General features: G+C 30.3%; 10 protein-coding genes across 10 annotated transcripts; 2 read left to right on the plus strand and 8 right to left on the minus strand.

Moving 5' to 3' along the window:
* Positions 1–124: 124 nt before the first annotated feature.
* BX663DRAFT_527847 (uncharacterized protein) lies at positions 125–2173 on the minus strand. Its single transcript, XM_051530096.1, has 7 exons — positions 1800–2173; positions 1559–1730; positions 1487–1501; positions 1341–1430; positions 1033–1270; positions 553–950; positions 125–472 (listed from the first exon to the last, which is right to left on the minus strand). Exons 1-7 carry the CDS (start codon positions 2140–2142, stop codon positions 280–282), a joined length of 1449 nt encoding a protein of 482 aa, XP_051377553.1. The 5' UTR covers positions 2143–2173; the 3' UTR covers positions 125–279.
* Positions 2174–3774, minus strand: BX663DRAFT_527850 (tubulin binding cofactor C-domain-containing protein). Its single transcript, XM_051530097.1, has 5 exons — positions 3549–3774; positions 3327–3485; positions 2840–3132; positions 2685–2789; positions 2174–2612 (listed from the first exon to the last, which is right to left on the minus strand). The coding sequence occupies exons 1-5, from the start codon at positions 3613–3615 to the stop codon at positions 2436–2438; spliced, it is 801 nt and encodes a 266-aa protein (XP_051377554.1). The 5' UTR covers positions 3616–3774; the 3' UTR covers positions 2174–2435.
* Positions 3775–4208: 434 nt separating this feature from the next.
* BX663DRAFT_527855 (Fungalysin metallopeptidase-domain-containing protein) lies at positions 4209–6566 on the plus strand. The gene is made up of 2 exons (XM_051530098.1): positions 4209–4684; positions 4760–6566. The coding sequence occupies exons 1-2, from the start codon at positions 4220–4222 to the stop codon at positions 6536–6538; spliced, it is 2244 nt and encodes a 747-aa protein (XP_051377555.1). The 5' UTR covers positions 4209–4219; the 3' UTR covers positions 6539–6566.
* A 205-nt stretch (positions 6567–6771) lies between these two features.
* BX663DRAFT_565423 (uncharacterized protein) lies at positions 6772–9664 on the minus strand. Its single transcript, XM_051532083.1, has 9 exons — positions 9527–9664; positions 9290–9461; positions 9160–9199; positions 9062–9094; positions 8867–8985; positions 8692–8790; positions 7278–8635; positions 7103–7212; positions 6772–7044 (listed from the first exon to the last, which is right to left on the minus strand). The coding sequence occupies exons 1-9, from the start codon at positions 9624–9626 to the stop codon at positions 6778–6780; spliced, it is 2298 nt and encodes a 765-aa protein (XP_051377556.1). The 5' UTR covers positions 9627–9664; the 3' UTR covers positions 6772–6777.
* Positions 9665–10136: 472 nt separating this feature from the next.
* On the minus strand, positions 10137–10507 carry BX663DRAFT_527864 (uncharacterized protein). The gene is made up of 2 exons (XM_051530099.1): positions 10449–10507; positions 10137–10385 (listed from the first exon to the last, which is right to left on the minus strand). The coding sequence occupies exons 1-2, from the start codon at positions 10494–10496 to the stop codon at positions 10188–10190; spliced, it is 246 nt and encodes an 81-aa protein (XP_051377557.1). The 5' UTR covers positions 10497–10507; the 3' UTR covers positions 10137–10187.
* A 273-nt stretch (positions 10508–10780) lies between these two features.
* On the minus strand, positions 10781–11573 carry BX663DRAFT_444858 (uncharacterized protein; the record flags this gene model as incomplete). Its single annotated transcript, XM_051523649.1, has 2 exons — positions 10781–10908; positions 10970–11573. The coding sequence occupies 2 exons, from the start codon at positions 11571–11573 to the stop codon at positions 10781–10783; spliced, it is 732 nt and encodes a 243-aa protein (XP_051377558.1).
* Positions 11574–11977: 404 nt separating this feature from the next.
* BX663DRAFT_527867 (uncharacterized protein) lies at positions 11978–13210 on the minus strand. Its single transcript, XM_051530100.1, has 5 exons — positions 13133–13210; positions 12795–13042; positions 12393–12711; positions 12219–12326; positions 11978–12152 (listed from the first exon to the last, which is right to left on the minus strand). The coding sequence occupies exons 1-5, from the start codon at positions 13194–13196 to the stop codon at positions 12067–12069; spliced, it is 825 nt and encodes a 274-aa protein (XP_051377559.1). The 5' UTR covers positions 13197–13210; the 3' UTR covers positions 11978–12066.
* Positions 13211–13317: 107 nt separating this feature from the next.
* Positions 13318–14484, minus strand: BX663DRAFT_527870 (uncharacterized protein). Its single transcript, XM_051530101.1, has 2 exons — positions 14425–14484; positions 13318–14369 (listed from the first exon to the last, which is right to left on the minus strand). The coding sequence occupies exon 2, from the start codon at positions 14337–14339 to the stop codon at positions 13515–13517; it is 825 nt and encodes a 274-aa protein (XP_051377560.1). The 5' UTR covers positions 14340–14369; positions 14425–14484; the 3' UTR covers positions 13318–13514.
* A 1208-nt stretch (positions 14485–15692) lies between these two features.
* Positions 15693–17296, plus strand: BX663DRAFT_527875 (Endonuclease/exonuclease/phosphatase). Its single transcript, XM_051530102.1, has 4 exons — positions 15693–16038; positions 16167–16229; positions 16284–16350; positions 16400–17296. Exons 1-4 carry the CDS (start codon positions 15793–15795, stop codon positions 17254–17256), a joined length of 1233 nt encoding a protein of 410 aa, XP_051377561.1. The 5' UTR covers positions 15693–15792; the 3' UTR covers positions 17257–17296.
* Positions 17297–17712: 416 nt separating this feature from the next.
* Positions 17713–19029, minus strand: BX663DRAFT_463380 (glucosamine-6-phosphate isomerase). Its single transcript, XM_051523991.1, has 5 exons — positions 18957–19029; positions 18344–18866; positions 18233–18284; positions 18036–18161; positions 17713–17956 (listed from the first exon to the last, which is right to left on the minus strand). The coding sequence occupies exons 1-5, from the start codon at positions 19003–19005 to the stop codon at positions 17810–17812; spliced, it is 897 nt and encodes a 298-aa protein (XP_051377562.1). The 5' UTR covers positions 19006–19029; the 3' UTR covers positions 17713–17809.
* Positions 19030–21758: the final 2729 nt, after the last annotated feature.

Raw genomic sequence — 21758 nt, forward strand, 5'->3', positions numbered from 1 at the left:
CTATTTTTATTAACTTGTGTAGCTTTTATAAGCTTTGCTAGTCTTATTTCAACCTACTTAAATAAGAACAATATATGTATATAAATATATAAATATATCATAATAAATGATAGAAAAAAAAAAGGTTTATTTGCATATACAATAGTTCCAACGACAATATACTATTTAATTGTATAGTTCAATATTAAGCTACAATAAAGAGTAAAAAAAAAGAAAAAAAGAAAAAAGAAAAAAAGGGGGGCACATATATAAATATTATAATATCATAGAATAATCAATTCAAGTACGATCTTGATTTTCGAATTTCATCTTCAAGCTGGCAACCTCACGATCGAGGAATCTCTTTTGAGCTTCAGCACGTCTAGCAATTTCTTCAACTCGAATCAAATTACTTTCTGTGAGTTGAGATTTGTCAATTTGACTACTAACTTCATTTAACAAGTTCAAAACGGTACCAAGTTGATTAGGTAACCTACACATAATAAAATGAATAATTAATTCTACTCCTTTTCTCTTTGCCGTATTTTTTTTTTTCCTCTTTTCTATTATTACCAAGTTACAATAGGAGAGCCACCAGTAGCTACAGGATGTGATGTATGCTTAATGATATATTCTTTCGTAAAGTTCCAATGCCGATGACGAAAGGCTCGAATTTGATCAATATTTGATAAATAAATAGCAGCCGAGTTAGGATCTTGTAAAGCAAAATCTCGGAGGCCCAATTTGATAGCTTTATCTTGAACGTATTCTAAAAATTCGCGATGATTAGTAGGTCGATAGGATCTAAAGTCACGCAAGACCTTTGTTAAAGGATTCTCGGGCATGAGCTCAGTAATTTGAAATAAGTTATCCCCCAGGGGGACCATAGAATCATTTGCGCCTGATTCACCACGATGTACAATAGGGTTATCGCTTACACCTTCATAAATAACACCATCAGGGAACATGGGCTTTTATAAATAAATAAATAAATAAAAGTTATTATTACTCATTTGAGTGCATATATACATCTTTTTTTTTTATCTATTTTACTTGGTTTTTGGTCCCCATAATAAAAGTTCTAAACTTAATATAATCTTCAGGCATACTACGAGACCACATCATCTCCATTTCTTTGTTAATAGATTCATAAGTTTCATTTAAACCAACCATTTGCATATTAAAATTGGCTCTATCTTTCATTTCAACAGCTTTCAAAGCACCTGTAGCGTAACGTACAAGCTTAGGTGAATAAGAAACCATTGTTACATGGTTTAAAATAAAGCCCTTCCTATATATATATATACAAGATGTTCAGTCATATCTATTAGAGGAAATGATTTTAATATTATCTATCTTACTCTGATTCTGTTCCAGCAAATGAACGAATTAAAGCCAAATTATCATATGTAAGACCACCTAAAGGATTTAAACGTTTATAGTTGTATAAACTATGTATTTATAAATAAACATGATTTAAAGAAGAAGAAGAAGAAAAAGAACTTACGCATAACTTAAAGCACTATAAATATGAATTAGTCTTTATATCAATACATTATCATAGAACAGTATTACTTACTATTCCATAAAAGGTTGACTATGAATCTTTTTAGCAATTTTGGTTAATGGAACAGCAATATTCATAGGTAAAACTTTTCTTCCTAATCCATAGTCGCTTTTAATACGATAAAGAATATCACAAGGTTCAAGTAAATAAGCAGATGCAGCAAAGGTATAATCACGAAATAAAGCTATAAGAATCAAGAAATAACTAAGTCTATATTTATATATATATATATATGGTGACTTGTAATCATTACCAGATAAAAGACGTTGATCTGTGATATGATCTATTTCATATAAAGGAAGCTCATCTCTAATAGCATCACCGAATTGGCCACTTGCTAATAAGCCAGGAGAGCCATCTACTAGTTGCATTGGCATACGTTGTAAAAGAGATTCTAATTTATTAAATTCTTTAGGTAGTTCAACTAATGGATCCTGTGTAGGAAGAAAGCCATTTTCAGTTCCTACTGTAAAAGTTTGGATAGAAGGCTCGATTCTTTGACTCTCTGTAATGAATGATGAAAGGAGCCTATTGTAACCAAAAGAGCTTATAGGCTTCAAATGATTTGGTTTGATTTTACGTAGAATAGTAAACATAATTTGAATTAAATAGAAGTTACTTTTTTCTTCTTCCTTTCTCTCACTCTTACTCTCTTACTTGTGCTTTTTATATATCTACAGAAATACAGAATACCGCCAACTTACTTTGCCATCGCATAATAATACCGTCGAATAATATATAAAGAATCATGTCTAAGGTCGTCTTTTTTCCCACGAAGGAAAAAGAAACGAGTCCAATGGGAAATTTCTCAAGTATGCTTCATTCTATTTTATTACAAGTCATCCCCTCTTTATTATTATTATTATGCATAAAATCGTGAGAATTATGGTTAAGCAGGTAATAAGCTTAACTTTTTAATTGAAATACTTTGATTTGAAGAATTTTTAAGAATACACTCCTTTAAGAGGACTGTTTGTCTCTCTTTATCCATCACTTTCCAATTTGGTGATGCTTGCTTTTTAAGCCAATTAAAATCCTCGATTTGATCAAAATAATTAATTGATTCCTATACATGTATGAAAATGAGTGTTAGAGAAGAGATTTCATTTTGGGCTTTACACATTATATAAATATTTACATTGGCGTTCCAACAACCAACTTGAATAGAATCTGAATCTTCTATAATAGGTCGACTAGTAACATGTAACATCATATCTACATGATGGGCTTCATGTATACGAAGCTTTGGGATACATATAAGTTTTATTATTAAAGATTTTTTTTTTGTTTTACCTGATGACAGCCGACAAATAAAGTCGAGTAATTGAGACCATAAATCAATACAGAACCTTGTATAAGGCCTCCATAAATAACACAATGATCGACATTTTTTACATGTATAGCTGAAATCTGAACATCTTTTTTCCCTAAAATGATGATGCAATTTTTGAGATTTGATAAAAGAACCTCTATGCTTTTTGTTTGATTAACATCATCATCTAATGATAATATTGAATTCTCTTTATCTTTAAATAATACAGTAGCATCGGATAATAGAGTGTCTTCTTTTGTTTCCACTTTCAATTCTTTTTTAGGAACAGAAATGGGTGTTGTTTCACTCTTTTTTTACGTGATTTAAAAGAAAATTTAGCTTTAGGAGTTAACTCTGCTTTTGTTCTTTCAAGTGAATCAGTTAATTCTTTTAATTGCTGTATGAAAAAAAAAAAATTAGTTCCCTATTTTTTTTTTTTTTGGATGCTTAAAGTAGCTTAAAAAATACTTGCTATAGAAAATTGTCGCTCATCATAAGATGGAATAAAATCAGTTGCCCTTGTCAATTTTTTTTCCAGATTATTTATATTTTGTAAAATGGTATTAAAGTGATTGGCTAGTTCTGGTTTTAATAGTGTTCTTGATTGAGAAATTTGGTCTTCAATAACTATAAATTAAAGCAAGTCAAGTTGGACTTCAAACTAAAATAAAGGCCAATTTAAATAAAAACCTTGTCTTTCTGACTTGAATTCCAACCAGAAATCATTTGAAGCTTCTGTTGCTGATTTTTCTGTCATGTTCAATAAATAAAAAAGAGCGAAACAAATAATAAAAAAAATTATTTAAGTTATTTATTTTATTACATAAGCATTGAAATAAACAAGTAGAAAAAAAAACACACATGTTCATTCCAAAGTAAGAGATGGATACCATGTGAAACATCATCGACATTTAGTGTTAACTATTAAAGTAAAAAAAAAAAAAAAAAAAAAAAAAAAAAAAAAAAATAGGAGGCTTTACTGAATTTGTATCAGAATGAATATTGCGACATACAAAAGAAGATTGATAACATTGCAATAAGGAATATCCAATCACAAAGTAAATAATACCAAAATTAGTCATTTTATTTGGCATCTATATTTGTCTTTCGTCATTGTTTTTTCCCCTGATTGTTTATTTTCCCTTTTCAATGTAATCAGCTGCTTGTCCCTTATTTGCTGTTTTCATTTTTGTAACTAAATGATCGTCATGTGTGTATTTAATTTCTGTTTATTTTTCATAAAAAAAAAAAAAAAGAAAGAAAAAAAAAATAATTATAAATCGGTGTACATCTATAAATTTATATAGATTTCACTTTCCCTTTTTTTTTTTTTTTTTTTTTTTTCCTTTTCTTTATCTTTAATGAAACCAATTTTTATTTCAACTGCTATCTTTTTGCTTGCAAGTACTTCATATGGTGCTGTTATCAATAATGGCCATCTATTAGCTCGAAAGGAATATGACCGAGGCCTTGCTCGTAGTTTTGGACCTGATGTTCCTTATCAGGAATATACCAATTTAAATTATATGCAACGTCAGCAAGATTATAGTGCTTTTACTTTGACCCAAGATCCAGCTGATATTGCTATCGCCTTTGCTGAAGCGGAACTGGTGAACGGTGAATATATCGTTCAATCTGTCTATAAGTCTGATTTAAACGGTGTGACTCATGTCTATCTAAGACAAAAGGTCAATGGATTAGAAGTACTTAATGGTGATATCAACATTAATGTAGATAGATTGGGTCGTATTATTTCATATGGTAACTCATTTGCTAGAGGTAGTCCAAAGATGCCACGACAAGAAGAAAGTAAATCCATTTTTAAGGTATACTTCAAATCTGACCTCTTCTTGATATATATAGTTTACTCATAAATATTTATTTATATACTTGTATAATAGCATATTCAAAATGGTTTACAGATTGTTTCTAGTTCATTCTCTCAAGTTGTCTTTCAACAAGAGGAACAAGAGGATGATGACATTGTTTATAATATTATAAGCCCATATAAAAGAGTGATTGATCCAGCTGATGCAGTCTTATCATTAATGGCCTTTGTTAAATCTTCTTTACCAGATCCAACTATCTTGAATTTCTTGACACCTGAAACATTTATTACCTTGAGTTCTTTCAAGGGCTCTCATGAGGAGGATACGACGGTTATTCAATTCGAAAATGTCCCCTTTGCTGAATCCCCCGTCGAGGTTCGTCAAGGTTATATACAGACAGAGACAGGTGATTTGCAGCTTGTCTGGGATGTTCAATATGAACTTCAAGATAACTGGTATAATGCACATGTGAACGCACATGACGCTACCCTCATCAGTCTTGTAGATTGGGTTTCAAGTGCATCCTATTACAATATCATCCCCTTTGGCTTTAATGACCCTCATGAATCCCTTCAACAACTTGTCAAGAATCCACATGACCCCTGGGCAAGTCCAGATGGTTGGCATACACAAGGATTTATCGCCAAGGGGGCCAAGACCTATAACGTCACGATCGGCAATAACGCTTACACACACACAAACCCAGATGGTGGATCAGAATGGCAAAACAATTATCGACCTCAGGGACACCCTAATGATGACGGTGAAAGTGATGGTGATCATGGTCTCGTCTTTAATTATGAGGCCCTATTTGATCGACAGGAACCAAAAGAATATCAAGACGCAGCCGTAACGAATTTATTCTATTGGTGTAATATAGCGCATGATTTCTTTTATCGTTATGGCTTTGATGAAAAGGCGGGGAACTTCCAACAGGATAACTTGGGTCGTGGGCCTGAGAGTGGTGCTGGAGATGCGGTGATTGCGAATGCTCAAGATGGGTCCGGTCGTAATAATGCGAACTTTGCCACACCACCCGATGGTAAACATGGCAAGATGCGGATGTATGTCTGGGATCAAACGAAGCCGATGCGCGATGGTGATTTTGAAAGTGGCATCGTGATTCATGAATATACGCATGGTGTATCTACACGGTTAACAGGTGGACCCAAGAATTCAAACTGTCTAGGTTGGGGTGAAGCAGGTGGGATGGGTGAAGGATGGGGTGACTTTATTGCAACCGTGATTCGAATGCGTAAGGGCTATAATCGTTCTATCGAGTTTGGTATGGGTGATTACTCAAATGGGGGTGAGGGTATTCGTAAATACAAGTATTCTACTTCAAAGGAGACAAACCCAAGTACCTATTGTATCATGGATCGATTTGATTATTGGGGTGTTCATGCAAAAGGTGAAGTCTGGGCAGAGATGTTGTATGAGGTTTATTGGAACTTGGTCGACCGTTTGGGTTTTACTGATCAATGGTTCCCTCCTACTCCTACTCCTACTGCTGCGGCTAAAGCGAAAGCGAAGACTGCTGACCCTGATAAGATCACATTGACAGAGGACGAGATAAAGATGATTCGTAAACATATTACAAGTCATGGTAACACGTTGGCTGTACAACTCGTCTTGGACGGCATGAAACTTCAACCTTGTAACCCAAGTTTTATATCAGCTCGTGATGCCATCTTGGAAGCTGAAAAACAATTAACTGGTGGTAAATACTATTGTGATATTTATCGTGCCTTCGCTAAGCGTGGACTTGGTCCTGGTGCTAAACTAGAAAAGAAGGGCTGGATTGAGCAACGTGTTGAAAGTTATTCACTTCCTGCTGAATGTGAAGATTAATTCTTTTTTTTTTTTTTTTTTTTTTTTTAAGTTTCTATATTCACACAATTATGATCATCTGTAATAGAGCCATTTGTCTCTTTTCCTATACATACATACCTATAACTTTTCTTTCTCTCTCTCTCTCTCTCTCTTTTCAAATTTATATATGTTTATAACTTTTATTTTTTTTTCTTTTATATATATATGTTAAATATAATAAACAAAGACTGTAGTTTTTTTTTTTTTTTATTATTTATTTAATTGGTGGAATTTTCATCAAGTAAATTATTATTTACCAAAGGAGGTATAATTGTTGTGTTACTGCCAGAAATGGATGGATTCGTATTGTTCGAAGTAAGAGAAGATGTATTTGTAGTAACAGAAGAAGTTGTATTCATTGCATAAGCAGGTAAACTAAAATAAGTCCCTACATCAGCAATCATTGTCAAGTCACCTAACATGGTAACAATCTCTGGTGATGAATAAATGCTTTCTGGTAAAGAAGGTAAAGAAGAAGGATATGACTAACAAAAAAAAAGGCTTAATTAAAGAGATGAATATGAATGATATTATTGTATTTACCCTTTCATCTTTAAAAGAGGAATGATATCTTAAAAATATACCACAAAGAACAAATCGAACAATAAAATAATATAGAAAATCATCCGACATGAATCTTTTTACACTTACATCTATATTATAAATAAGAAATGAATAAAAGCATCTATTTATAAATAATTATTTATGTGAATTTTACCAACATTGGCGTCGTTTATAAGAAGATCACCAATTGCCTTTTCCATAGTAGCTAATTTCTTAACACAGTCGTCCCATTTCTGTTGATCCAAATTACCAATATCCGAAATAGAACAAAATCCTAATAAGGGCGTATGCAAAAACAAAGTAAAAAGACTTCCGATTTCTGTCTTGTCCTGAACAGAGGATGGGTATTCAATAGGTGACATTAAACACATAAGTGGCTGATTAAAAATAGTAGGCATCGTCTTGAATTGTGTACTATAATCACTATCGATGATTAAAAAGAGGGGTTTACGAGAGAAAGGAATCAAATCAGCTGGATGCAAGCAATGAACTGAAGGAGGCAGTGTTTCAGTTGGTGTGTTTCCTGTTATATTGGATGCAGTTGCATTTGTAATAGTTGCGTTATTATTATTATTATTCATATTATTATTATTATTATTATTATTATTAGTAGTGGTAGTGGTAGTAGTAGTGGTAGTAGCAGTGGTAGTAGCAGTAGTAGTAGATACTGCTGCAGAGGCTGAAGAAGAAGCTGCAGCTGTATTGGATGTAACAGAATTTCCAACCATTGTTCCTGCATTGTTATTATTACCTGTATATATGGATGAAGTCGTTGCCATCATTACACGTTCTGTATTAGTAAGTTGTTTACCTTTTGGGTTATTTGTCAAAACACCGCCCCCATATCCCGAGTTGACTTGATCTGGATAGACACAACCATCTGCAGATACGTAAAGAAGTAAAGCCGAATGTTCACTTGTGTCTTTGAAAGCAGTAGAGATATAAACTAGTAATTGATTTAATGAAGGTCTATAAAGAAGATATTTATGTGGATTCATTCGTTTTGTCAATGTATTCGAACTATTTATTTTTGCATGTTGTTGATCCTCTATATTCGTATTGTTACTGCTTTGAACTGCAGATGGATGCAAAACTGAAGGCTCTCTTTCCAATGATTGTAGCATACGATACATATCCAACGTAAGTTCAGAAAATTTGATTTGCTTTTGGTAATTACCTACTAAAATAGCTTCCTGTAATTTTAACTTGGCTATATTAGTATGACCCATATTTCTTTCTGGAATATGAAAGGGCAATCGATGATCGATCTTGTCGGGCGTACGATCCAGATTGATAGGAATGAGTTTCTTTTCTGCTTCAGAAAAATTACTTATCTCATCCAAGACCCTTTGCCATTCCTTTGCATCAGGAGGTTTATAACTTTTCGTATATTCTTCAATTAAACCTTCTAATTCAGAAATCAATAGACGTATATTTTCATTTCTATTCAACAAGAGACAAACAATGATAAAACGTGCATAATATCTCATCTTTTTAACCATAAGTGCAGCACTATGTCATGATATAAGTAAACTTGATATTATTGCATAATAAAAGCACGTACTTACTTTCTTACTTCTAAGATATCTTTAAAGTATTGCCTTTCATGAATTGCTTCATAAAATACATAAGCTTCATGTAAGTAATTTGTTTCACTTGTCCTTAGACTAATAACAACCTATTAGACACATACAAGAATCATATAAAGTATTATATATATATATATATATATATATATCTTACTAATAATGATAATAAAGCTGACCAATCTTGCTTGCTATCTCACCTACTTCCCAACGTTTTAAGCCATAATTGTTCTTATTCTCAAGAACTGATCTATGTGTTTGTTGAAACTTCCATAACTAATCACAGAGAAGATGAATATAAATGTATTTTTCTATCAAGTTTTCATTTTTGGTTTTTTAAAAAGTCTCTAACCTTTGTATATACTTCAAATGTTTTTTCAAAATACTATATAGATATAACCTGAATTAATTTTTTTTTATTGTTAGTAAGTAAATTAATGAATAGCTTACTGGTCTCCATTGACGATGACTTCCTGTAGGTGGTAAATCTCTAGTATGCATTAATCAATATTGATATTTTCTTTTTAAGAAAAAAAAAAAGTATGTAGAGGGAGAGAGAGAGAGCTTCTATTTTTGTTACCTTAATCCACTAAATAAGCTTTGACTCTTTTCTAAAAGATATTGAAATTCTTCTACAAGTTTTTGATTTCTTATAGATTCTTCATTTGATGTTAATTCTGAAGCTACGGCTACTGCTGCTGCTGCTGCTGTTGCCACTGCTGCTGTAGTAGGAATTTGACTTTCGTTCGAGACTATACTACATGAAAAAAAAAAATAAATGAAAAAAGAAAAAATGTCTATATGCATGTTAATATACCTGAAGGTGTTGTTGTTGAACTTGTATTAGATTGTTGTTGTTGTTTTGTATTCTGTTGTAATGAAGAGTCCACATTGACTGGATTAGCAATTGAACTCATAATTACTTGTAGAATAAGAATAAATAAATATGTTGCAGAAAAAAAAAAAAAAAAAAAAAAAAGAAAATAAAATAAAAGAACTCAGTCCGTGAAGTTGCCTCAAATATTAATGAGAAAAAATAAAATAAAATAAAGGAAATAAGGAAAACGATAATAATATTATTAAAGAAAATGAGTTAGATAATTAAGATAAATACTTCTATAATAGATGTATGATAAACAACACTCTAATAGCAGAGGAATCATTCAGGGCAATGCGTGTGTGTATGTTTTCATCATTTTTTATATTTGAAATAAAATACCAACATTATTTTTTGTGCCTGAATAGTTATTAATAATTGGCATAGATTGCTTGTCAAATGATAAACAGTTTGTAAGAATCCTTCATATAAGCAGCTGAGCAAAATTAGATTGAAGCAAATGATATTTGTATAAAGAATGACTATTTGTTGTTGTGTGTGAGATTTCAATGTGTGAGAAGATATGAAGGTACAATCTTGTAGTACGAGTAATTCTTTAAGGCATATTAAGATCAGAAAGAGATAAAGGAATAATAGTAGTTTATAAAGAAGAAGAGTGAATAAAGAAAATTGAAGGATTTGATCTATTTTCTGATGGTAATTTTTTTTTATTATAAAATAATGTTGGACGACAATTTCTATAATATGATAATTGGTATTGATTTGAGCTTATTGGATTATAAATAGTTGATTTTGATGCTTCATTTGCTTCACAAGCAAGTGAACAAAAGACCCTATTCTAATGATACAGACTATTTATAAGCATGTATGTATATATGTATGTATGTATGTATGTGCTTACATCATCCAAAAGTCTCTTCTCACAAAACAAGCAATAGTTTAATTCCATCAGAATAATGACTGTATGAAGGGGAGAGAGAGAGAGAGAGAGAGAGGGGGGAAAAAAGGCAATGTTGTATTTATGTACAATAGAATAGCATACTTTTTTTTTTATACTTCAGACGAGAATGAATTTCATTTTTGGGATACGCACAATTAAAAAAAAAAAAAATACAATTTATTGAACCAAATAGAAAGAGGAAGATATACACATTATGTGAAATGAATTTGATATATGAATTTATTCTCAAAGCCCCTATATCGGGTATCATTCCCTTTGTCTTCTTTATCTAATTAACGCAAGACATTGATCAAAAATAGGACAGACGAAAGCAGAGAAATACTAAAAGTAATCATAATAGGTCCAAATGATTCACGGAAAGAACTAGCTGCATTATAAAAGCAAAGAGGACAAAAGCTCGCTAATAATAAAGATGAATATAAAATAAGAGAAATAGGAATAAATTAACTACTTCTACTTACAGATTGTTGTATAAGGATCATAGAAATCAGGTGTATAAAGTCCAACTGACAAAGTTGTACAAGGTGATAACCATCCAGGTACATAGCCAGCACTTACACCTCGTTGATCATAAAGTTGAATTTTATAAAACCCATTCATTAAGGGTGCTGATGGTGTAGAAGCATTTCCTAAGTTCCATACAGCAGAAGTTGCCGCACCTTCCATAACAGTGATAGGATAGGTGACTGAGTTGGGTCCTACTGCATTTAATGTCAAGCTGACAGGTTGAACAAGTAAATAAGAATATGTCCATTTGAAAGTGACGTTTGAATTAGCTGTGATTGAGTAGACTGGATTGACACCACTATGCTTTGTAGGAGTGACAAAGGTTGCAAAGGCTGGGTAAACAGAGTTACCATAACTTGCAGAAGTAGGTAGATTTGATAAATTGTTTGCTGTTGATGTTGGGTTTGAAGACATTGCTGTAGATATAGACTGTGTAGGACTAGAATTTATAGAGTGAGAAGGAAGAGGAGAAGGAAGATGTTGAGTTGCAGTAGGGATTATTGATACAGAAGATGCTGTAGGATGCGAAGCTACTGAAGTACTAGATGCTACTCTCATAGAGAATAAAGATGGCATTGATTCTTGTTGTCTTTTTAAAGCCAATATCTCAGCAGCTATGATGAAAAAAAAAATCAATTATTAAAACAGTACTCTAATATAATATACGATACGAATCATAATCATTTACTTACATAAAAGCTCAGAATCTAAAATACATGTGCAGATAAATAGATTATTAGTGGCCTATGTCTAAAAATGTAACAATACACTTTGTGTACCTCTTTTTTCTACTGCATAAACTATATTTATTAAATAAAAGACTGCTAATATTAAAAAACTAATCAACTTCTTCCCTGTCATATTTTATTTTTATTATTTATTTATTCTTATATTTATAAAAAAAAAAAATAAAAATAAAAAAAAATAAATAAACAAATAAACAAATAAAAAAAATAAAAAAATTTCTTATAATAATTTACTGTTATTTTACTTTTACTTTATTAAGATGGAGATTTAATACATTCAATGTTAATAATGTTTCATTATATTTTTATAAATCAAATTGGGCTGCGAATGAAAAAGCAACCTTTGCTGCCATTTTACGTCTTTCTTCCATCGATAAGCTCTTCCCGTGTTCTTTTTGTTAAAAAAAAAAATGAATAAGCCCTTTTTCTTTTATGACTCAATTTAATAGTCTTTTACCTCTCATGGATTGAATCGTTTCGAATACTTTATCCAAGCCATCTTCTTCATCAATATTTCCAAATAATTCTTTTCTCAAACTTTCAATTTCATCTTGTGTAGGTAAATCTATAAATAAAATAGATTTGAGTAAAAAAATGTATTTTTTTTTTTTTTTCATTGGACACAGCTTACCTAATAAATCATCATCCAAATCATTCATTATTTTTAATTCATCTTTCTTATTATTCTCTTTTTCCTTTATCATGCCATCCCACATATTATTCTCAAGCGTCGCTAAAATTAAATCCATGCCTACTTTATCCATTGGCATCTCTGAAGTCTCGTCCATGTCTACATACATAAAATTATTTGAGGCGCACCAATCATAAATAGTATGTTCCATCTCTTCTGTTAAAGGCTTCTTTGATGTTGTGCCAAGAACAATGCGAACATTAGGCTCTGCTTGTTCTATAAATGGTTTCCATCTTTTCACTGCATCAAATGTATTTGGCTATCACAAAATTATACACATATAAGAAATAGGTTGTCATATCTATTCTATTCTATCCTTCTTATTTGTTATCTACTATTTACCTTATTTTTATCGAATAGATAGATAAAGGCGTCTACTACTTTACTAACATCTGAATCCTTTTCACAGTAAGCTTTGACAGTATCTGGACTAGGATCTATTTCGTCTAACCAAAAATCAACATTTGCACTGTAATATTTGGTTTTAATGGCATACGGTATACAGACACCTACTACATCACCCTTTGTTTCTTTTAATCGATCATCAACAAGTGTTTGTAAGAATTCTCTATTTGATGTCCTAAAGAGATCTACAATAATAAAAGAAGTTGATTTATATATATATAAAAGTATTGCAAGAATATATATATATATGTATATGTATATATCGTTCTCTTTACCAATAACGAATTGTAATGTACTTTTATTAGGATGACTTGTAACAAAGATCTTATTTTTCAGCATATTGTTACCAAGTGAGAAGAAGGAAAATAATAATAATAAAAAAAAAACCAGTAACCAGAAGCTTTCATTTTATTTGGTTTTTGAACTCAGTGATTATTATTACATTCATTCATTTTGATTCTTCTAATGTAAAATTTACATGTAATAAAATCGAGTTATAGAATAAAAGTACGTTATTTATTTTATAAGAATGAAAACAGGTACGAATCATATGAGCACATAAATATAAACATTTACGTGTTAAAATAAAATCGATCGACGATTGCGCGCACACACACACACAAAATTGAATTAAGCAGAACGGATTAAAGCACTAAACTATGGCGAAAAAGACAATAATTTATTACTCTTACTTAACTCTATCAACTGCTCCATTTCCTGTCTTTCATGCTTTGGTAATAAAAAGGAAAATGACTTATACAGGATATCTTTCTTCTTCCACCACGATAATCTTTTTAATGACTCTATTCTTTGTTCTATAACTGATTTGAATTCTTCATCTTTGTATCTATTTTGTTCATATATCTCAGCGTCCCAGTTTTGTTCACGAAGAATGATCTCATCTACCAATTCTTGCCATTTATTTGAAATTAACATTTGATGAGACTTTCTTGTTGTTTCATTTATTACTGTCACATTTAACACGTCCTTCTGTTCATTGTCAAATATAACTCGAATGATATCATTAGGTTGAAGATTGAAATAAATTGTACCCAGTAACTTGTTGTGATTGACATTCGTTCTGAATCCTCTATAGATGGGCATCTCAATTATATTTGTTTTATTGGTTGAGATGGAGGTAAAGAGAGCAGACTGAGGTCCCTCCAGAGAGTACATTTTCAAAATAGGATACATGACTCCGCCTATTAGTTCAATGCCATAATGCACAGGGTTAATATCAACGGCTCCCAAGATTGTATCCTCTTCTTCTTGATAAGCTAATAATCTATCTCTGCTCTGTAGTACTTGACCCATTTGAATTAGCTTATCAAAGGCTATAGATCGACATAACTTGATGTGACTATTTTCATGATAGTTCTTTATTAATTCGTTTATAATCATGTCTTGTTGTGCATTGTAATTAAATGATGTAGTAATGATTATCGTTAAGTTTAGTTGTTGTTCCTGAGGAGTTGCTGTCATGATGGATGTGTCATAGTTGAAAGCAAGAAGGTTAGATACATTATTTAATAGATCATTCAAGACTAAACTTGATAAGTAAGTATAGTTATGAAGGGTAGATGATGACAAGATATCGATTATACCATCTTCTTTTTCGACATGATGAATAGTGAAACTATCATTTTCGTCAAAGTGTAGTACTGAGTAATACATATCAGACTCTTTATCTTCATTAGCACATGCTACTATTGCAGCCGTTGTTTTACTTGTTCGATAAACATAAGAACTACCTGTTTCTAATGCAATCTCGTGTATTATCTCCCAATCACTAGGACTGTAATCTAGTGTAAGGGAACTATTATATATTAAATTTTTTTATAGCGCATAAAGAACATATAAATTACCTTTAGGCATTATAATAGAAGTGTATATCAAACTATGACTATTCTATTGGAGATAAAAGGACTCAGTCTAACTTCATATTGGGATGCTTTTTTACTTACATCAAACTGTATTTGCAGACTATATTTAATTCTCTTGAATAAGATTATTAACTCTTCTTTAAAGTTTTCTTGAATATGATTTGAAAATAAGAATTCTTTATCAACACAACACGTAGACTCCACTTTTAATGTTGGATCATAAAAAAAGAATGGAAAACGTAGCATTGAGTCAGCAGAGATATTATGACTTGGGCATTCATTTAATATCTCTTTGAATTCAATGTCACTACTACCACTACTACTACTACTACTACTACTACTTGGCAAATGATTCGTATCAGATACTGTCACGTTTGCTGCAGTTACTTTAATTCGTGTTGAAGGTTTAAATGATTCAAATTGAATATTTAAAGCAATCATGAGTAGTGTATCTTTACTTTCTTCTGCTAAATTATGATTATATATCAGTTGTTTATAGAAAGAAAGAAAGAAACAAGTAACCTTACATGATGGTATGAGTCCTTTTATCATAGACGGTCCACATAATAAACCGATACTTAATAGTGTAGTAAACAAGAATGATTTGAAAAAGAACATAAAAAGAAGAAGATGTTATTGTAATACGAAAGACGAGTTAAAGTAAAAAGTAAAAGGTAAAAAAAAAAAAAAAAAAAAAAAAAAAAAAAAAAAAAAAAAAAAAAAAAAAAAAAAATGAAACCACATGTTAAAAGCCTCTATTTGGTTCCTCTATTCATCAAATATCGTTTTCGTGGTATACTCTTTTCCTCCCTTTTTATTTTTTTTTCTTTAGTTGATGAACTAATCTATACAAAAGATGATGGTCTTTAGAGAAGAAGTAGCTTGACCTTTATTTTTTTTTTTTTATTGCCGAATAGTTACTCACAAGCGAAGCGTTTTTATTGGAACAAAAAAAAAAAAAAAAAAAAAAAAAAAATACAGTAAATATGGTAAAGAAATAACCAGCAATAAAATGTTTTTCCTTTTTTTTTTTGTTTGTTTGTATTAAAAGAATGAACGACTCCACTAATAATAAAAAACCAATTCAATCACACCCCAAAAAGTCAATTGATATTGAAGAACTAAGACGACTTAAACAAGCAAAGAAGGAGGCTAAAAAGAAACTTAATGCTGCTGCTAATCAAAACAACAAACAACATAATGAACCACCTAAAGTACTCGAACGTTTCTTTGCGACTGTACCATATCAAACAAGTTTAAAAGTTGTTTCGGGGAGTATTCGTGTCATGACGTTTAATGTAAGACGGAATATAGACATCTAAAAGTTATAATAAATATCAAGATCTAAAACAACAAAAAAAAAAAAAAAAAAAAAAAAAAAAAAAAAAAATACATAAATGTATATACACATTTGACTTAAAATTAGATCTTGGCTCAATCATTGATTAAACGTGAACTGTTCCCTGAATCTGGTGATGTACTTAAATGGGTAATAAGAAAAAAAGTATCATATTTTGTGTTAAATGTATTAATAATGTGATAGAAAATTAGAAGAAGAATGATTATAGATGAAATTAAACTGTATAATCCAGATATAATTAGTCTACAAGGTAAAAAAAAAAAATAAAAAAAAAAAAGGTATTAAATAATATTTTCTAGAATTGGATAATTTTGAATCTTATTATGAGGCTATATTTACTGAAATGGGATATAAGGTGAAATATGATTGTCATCCCTCAAAACGACATGGTTGTGGTATAGCGTATAAAGAAGCCAAACTTATAGAAGTGAGTTATGAGACAATTGATTATAATACTGATACACTATGTCCACCTTCGTACCTTACAGGCAATATAGCTCAATTATTGGCTTTAAAAATCAATAATGATATCGGATTTGTGATAGGCAATACTCACCTTTATTGGAGACCTACCTCCAATTATGAACGTTTTAGACAGACATTAATATATGTAAATCGGTTCTTAGAATTCAAATCCAAGTTAAAACCAAATATGAAATGGATATCTTTCCTTTTAGGTGATTTCAATACCACGCCTGATGATCCAGCTTATGGTATATTAACAACGAATGAATTGACAAAAGAACAAACAGAAGATTTAAATGTTTCGAGAGTATATAAAAAGCCAAAAGAAGATAAAGAAATAGAACAAGAAGCAGAAGAAGAGGATGAGAATACGACAAGTATCGAAAGTCTTGATTCAGTAGATCAACTTGTATCAAAATATAACAAGAATTGTCAATGGGAGAGTATTTATAGTCATTATCGTGATGTAACTACGAACAAAGAAGAACTAGGCCTATTTGGTGAACCAAAGATTACAAATTATACTGTTTACTTTAAAGGCATATTAGATTATATGTTTATACCAAAAAAGGATCCAGTTCATATCAAACAGATATTAATGCTACCACAGGAAGCTGATTTAAAGCCTTCATTACCAAATAGGAATTTTGGTAGCGACCATTTATGTCTTGTAACAGATATTGAATATTAGTATATATTTGAATAAATGATTTATTGTTTCAAGTGTTAAATCTTCTTTTGTAATTTTCCTTTTGAAAGTTAATCACTTGAAAATAGTTAAACAATCGAGTAAAGAAGAGAAAAGAGAGATGATAATGTTGTTTATTCTTATTTTCTACAGACATAACTGCTAAAACATTTTAAATATGCTTGCCATTATCAGTTCGAGTATTTTGTTTGAAGTTAGAGCCGAGCCACTTAACAAGTGAATTATAAATAATACGATCCAATATATTAACATATAAATGGATATGTATACTAAGACAGACTTTTTTTTTTCTTTGTTTTATCTAATACTTGTGTAATAGATTGTATCAGCTTGTAGCACAGAGCAAATAATAATAGACGATATTATCTTATTTTATTTTATTTTATTTTATTTTATTTTATTTTTATTTTATTTTATTTTTCTATATGAATGATAATTATGAATATACATAGAAGAAGAGTAAAAAGAAAAAAAGAGCAAAGAGTAGAAGAAGGGGAATAATATATAATAATGAGGTAAAAGGAACTAAGGCTACTTATTCATCATAAGGACCATTCAAAGGTGTATGAGATCTCGAATTAACATATTTTTTAATTTGCTTCACACCACCTTGAAGAGATAAATTTTCAGGACCGATTAAAGATTGATGAACATGTTCAATGGACTTGAAATATTTAACCGTCTTATCAAAAAAAAAAAAAATAATAATAATAAATTTAGTCATTGTTTGTAATGACCCTGTTCTATGATGTTTGTCTTACCTTAACATGTAACTCAAGGGTTGCATCTTCATCACACACGATTAAACCCTTAGGATGCATTTGAATAGCTGACACTGTCCACATATGATTAACACCACCTTCAATACAATTAGCTAATGCAATAGCCTGTTACAAAAGCATTCTAAGTTTCATCATCCTAACTAACAGAAATATATATATCTATATGTATAGTTTACCTTATGTGCACCAGTAATAATAACAAGTACTTCGCGAGCATCCATAACAGTACTAGATAGATATAACAAGAAAATAAGTATATACTACATAGATATATATGTACTACTTACGCAACACCAACAGTTAAGGCAAGTTTAGGAACCTTTGAAACATCACCATCAAAGAAACGAGCATTAGCTATGATCGTTTCATAAGCTAATGTCTTTACGCGAGTACGAGAAGTCAATGAAGAACCAGGTTCATTAAAGGCAATATGACCATCAGGACCAATACCACCCAAGAATAATTCAATACCGCCCACACGAGCAATATCAGCCTCAAACTTTTTACATTCCTCATCAAGATCAGGAGCATTACCATCCAAGATATGAACATTTTCTGGTTTGATGTTCACGTGCATAAAGAGATGTTTCCACATAAATGAATGATAGGATTCAGGGTGATCACGAGGTAAGCCCACGTATTCATCCATATTAAAGGTCACGACATGTTCAAAACTAATTTCCTTTCGTTTATACATTTCAACAAGATTCTTATAGACACCCATAGGTGAGGAGCCTGTAGGAAGACCAAGGACAAATGGACGATCAGCAGTTGGATTAAATTGCTTGATGCGTTCCTTGACATAGTTGGCTAAAATCCATTATAGATGTTTTTAGAAAATAAAAAAAAAAACCTCCCTCTAGAAACTCCTTCATTCTTTTATTTGTTTAAAATACTTACCAACATAAAGTGTTACTTCTTCATTATCATCACGAATAACTAATCTCATGTTAAATAATACGTATGCTTCTTTTTTTTTTAATAATAATAAAAATAAAAAAACAAAACAAAACAAAAATGATCACTAAATTATTTCATTTTATACTATTTTTTTTTTATTATCCGCAAGAAAAAAAAAAGGTGCAAATAGGGTCTAAATGGCCCAATCACGCCAATTAGGAATGTTTCTGGGGTAAAAAATGAGTAAGCGGAATCTTTTTTTTTTCCTTGAAAAAAAAAATTGAGTAAACATGCATTTTAATCTTTGCCTTATTCATTTTCAGGGTCTACTAAAATGCTGAGATGATATTTACAAAAGATAACAGTTTCAATCAATTAAAAAATAGAAAAAAAAAACCTTTTTTGTTTGCTTATTTTATTATTTTTTGTTCAATAATTCTTACTTTTTTTTTGGAATTGTATAAATAAGTATAGAAAAAAGAAAAAGCAAGCTAAATATTTTTTCCTTGTTGTGAATAAAGGGAAAAAGTTCGTATTTGATAAGCAGAGCTTTTATTGGTTCTTTTTATTACATAATATAAGGACCCTTGAAAAATTTTAAAGAGCTCCGAAACAACTTCAACAAATATAGAAAAAAAATTTTTTCTTCCCTTATTTCGTAACGGGAAAAAAACTCAGGGTTTGATTTTTTTATGTTTTCATTTTTTTTTTCTAATTTGAACCCTGTTTAAAGGACCCTATTTTAGAAAGGAAAGAATGAGGGAAAAAATTAGTTTTCTTTTACTTGTGTCGACCTATTATGAAAAGAAAAAAAAACGAAATTAAAATATAATAAAATTGAAATAATAATTTGTATTTAAAGGGTTCCTAAATCCTAATTCAAATTATATAATCAACAAAAAAAATCAAAAGGGTACCAAATTAAATTTATAAGAATATTCATTAGCGAATTCCGGTATACGATACTATTAGAAAAAAATTTTTTTTCTTTTAAATAGAGGTATTTACCAATTATGTCAAGTGGGAAGAAGTACACCAAGCTGATTTCATAGAATAAAACATCCTAATTTTTTTTTCTTTTTAAAAAATAAAATAAATAAATAAATTTATTGTTTATAATTATAAGCAAATAGAATCCTTTTAACTAGAAAATATAAATACTGTAGAAAAGCAAAATAATGTTTTGAATAGATTTAAGCAACAGTGGATTCTACCTTCAAAAAAAAAAATCGGTTGAATAATAATATGATCATTATTGTTCCACTAATTGGTTTCAAGCATACATGCAATTGAGTCTAAAGGAAAATGAAAGTAAAACTTGTAAAGGAAAAAAAAATGAGCAGTTAAAAAAAAAGAGAAAAAAACAATATTAAAGCTAACTAATAACCAAACATATTAAAAATAGTATGTCTTATATTACATGATAGGCTAATATATGTTCATCAATAGAAATACAGATGTGTCAAATTGCTTAACTAAGAATAGAGTTGGTAATAAAAAGAACGTGATCAAAAATAAAGACTTAATGTACTCGCCAGCAAGTGAATAAACTGGAAACAGAAGAAAATGACAAGGATGAAGGCAAGTCAAAGAACAAAATTGCCCGTAGAAGAATGCCTATGGTAAACTCAAAAGGAGAAAAATATAAATTCCAAATTCTAGTTTAAATATGAAGTTTACAAGAACATAGAAAAAGAAAGTGCACTAGATCAGCATTTAATATTGAACGTAGTTGACTAGAGGAGGATAGAAAAAACAAAGGAATCAAAGGTATGGCGGAACATGTTATACAGAGCTCTATACCAAACTTTGTGACAAACAGGCGTGATAGGCAGCTGCCAGGAGTGAAAGCAAGATATGGATGACAAAATTGTAGAGAAAGAAGTGGCACTAATATTGGGTAGACATACATACATGGAACAATATGTCTCAGAAGTTAGAAGGAGTACTGAATCCTCAGAGGGATGTTTTGATTTAGAAAGATAAAGAAAGAGGGGGGGGGTGAGGAAAGGACAAGTCTATGAAAACCTTCGTATAGCTTATCGAGGAAAAGATCGCACAAAAATTATACAAGGAAAATAATATAGAAAGTGTAAAGGGTTATTTATGTGTGTTTACAAGGTAAATGATGTTAATAGAAATATAATCTTGGTAATCAAAATACTGGCGTAATAAAGAATTATGTAAGCTTATTATTTCCAAATAATTCTACTTTCAGTAAGATATTTTTTTTTACCCGAGCCGTCACTGTTACTAAAAATATGACTAATTATTATTTATGAAGCAACGTAGCTGTCAATATTAATACATTATAATGTATTTTAGCTATAACAATGTCTAATATTTATGTGTCATTATTATTATCATTCTCTAAGATGTTATTACATAACAATATTCAATATTATAGATGTATATATAATAAGTATGACTTAGGAATAATTATGTAATTGAATATATACATTGATAATATTGAAGATTGTTATGTAATAACATCTTATACAATGATAATGATAGTAATGCATAAATAATTGGTGTTGTTGCAGCCAGACATATTTACTGAGAATTGATATTGATGTGTCGATCACCCCAGTGATAATAATTCATTATGCATCTAGGAACGGCGACAACTCAGGGAGAAAAAAAGAATAAAGATACATCTTATTGATCGCAGAATTATTCGGAGACAATGTTTTATATAAAACACTTTATTATAGTAAAATTTGCTTATCTGAATTATATTTCCATTGATAACACTTATCTTGTAAAAACATATAAATAACCCTCGATTTTTCCATATAAATT

Source organism: Cokeromyces recurvatus, assembly GCF_025118155.1.
Source record: "Cokeromyces recurvatus strain NRRL 2243 chromosome Unknown BX663scaffold_54, whole genome shotgun sequence".
In the NCBI taxonomy this organism is placed as follows: domain Eukaryota; kingdom Fungi; phylum Mucoromycota; class Mucoromycetes; order Mucorales; family Mucoraceae; genus Cokeromyces; species Cokeromyces recurvatus.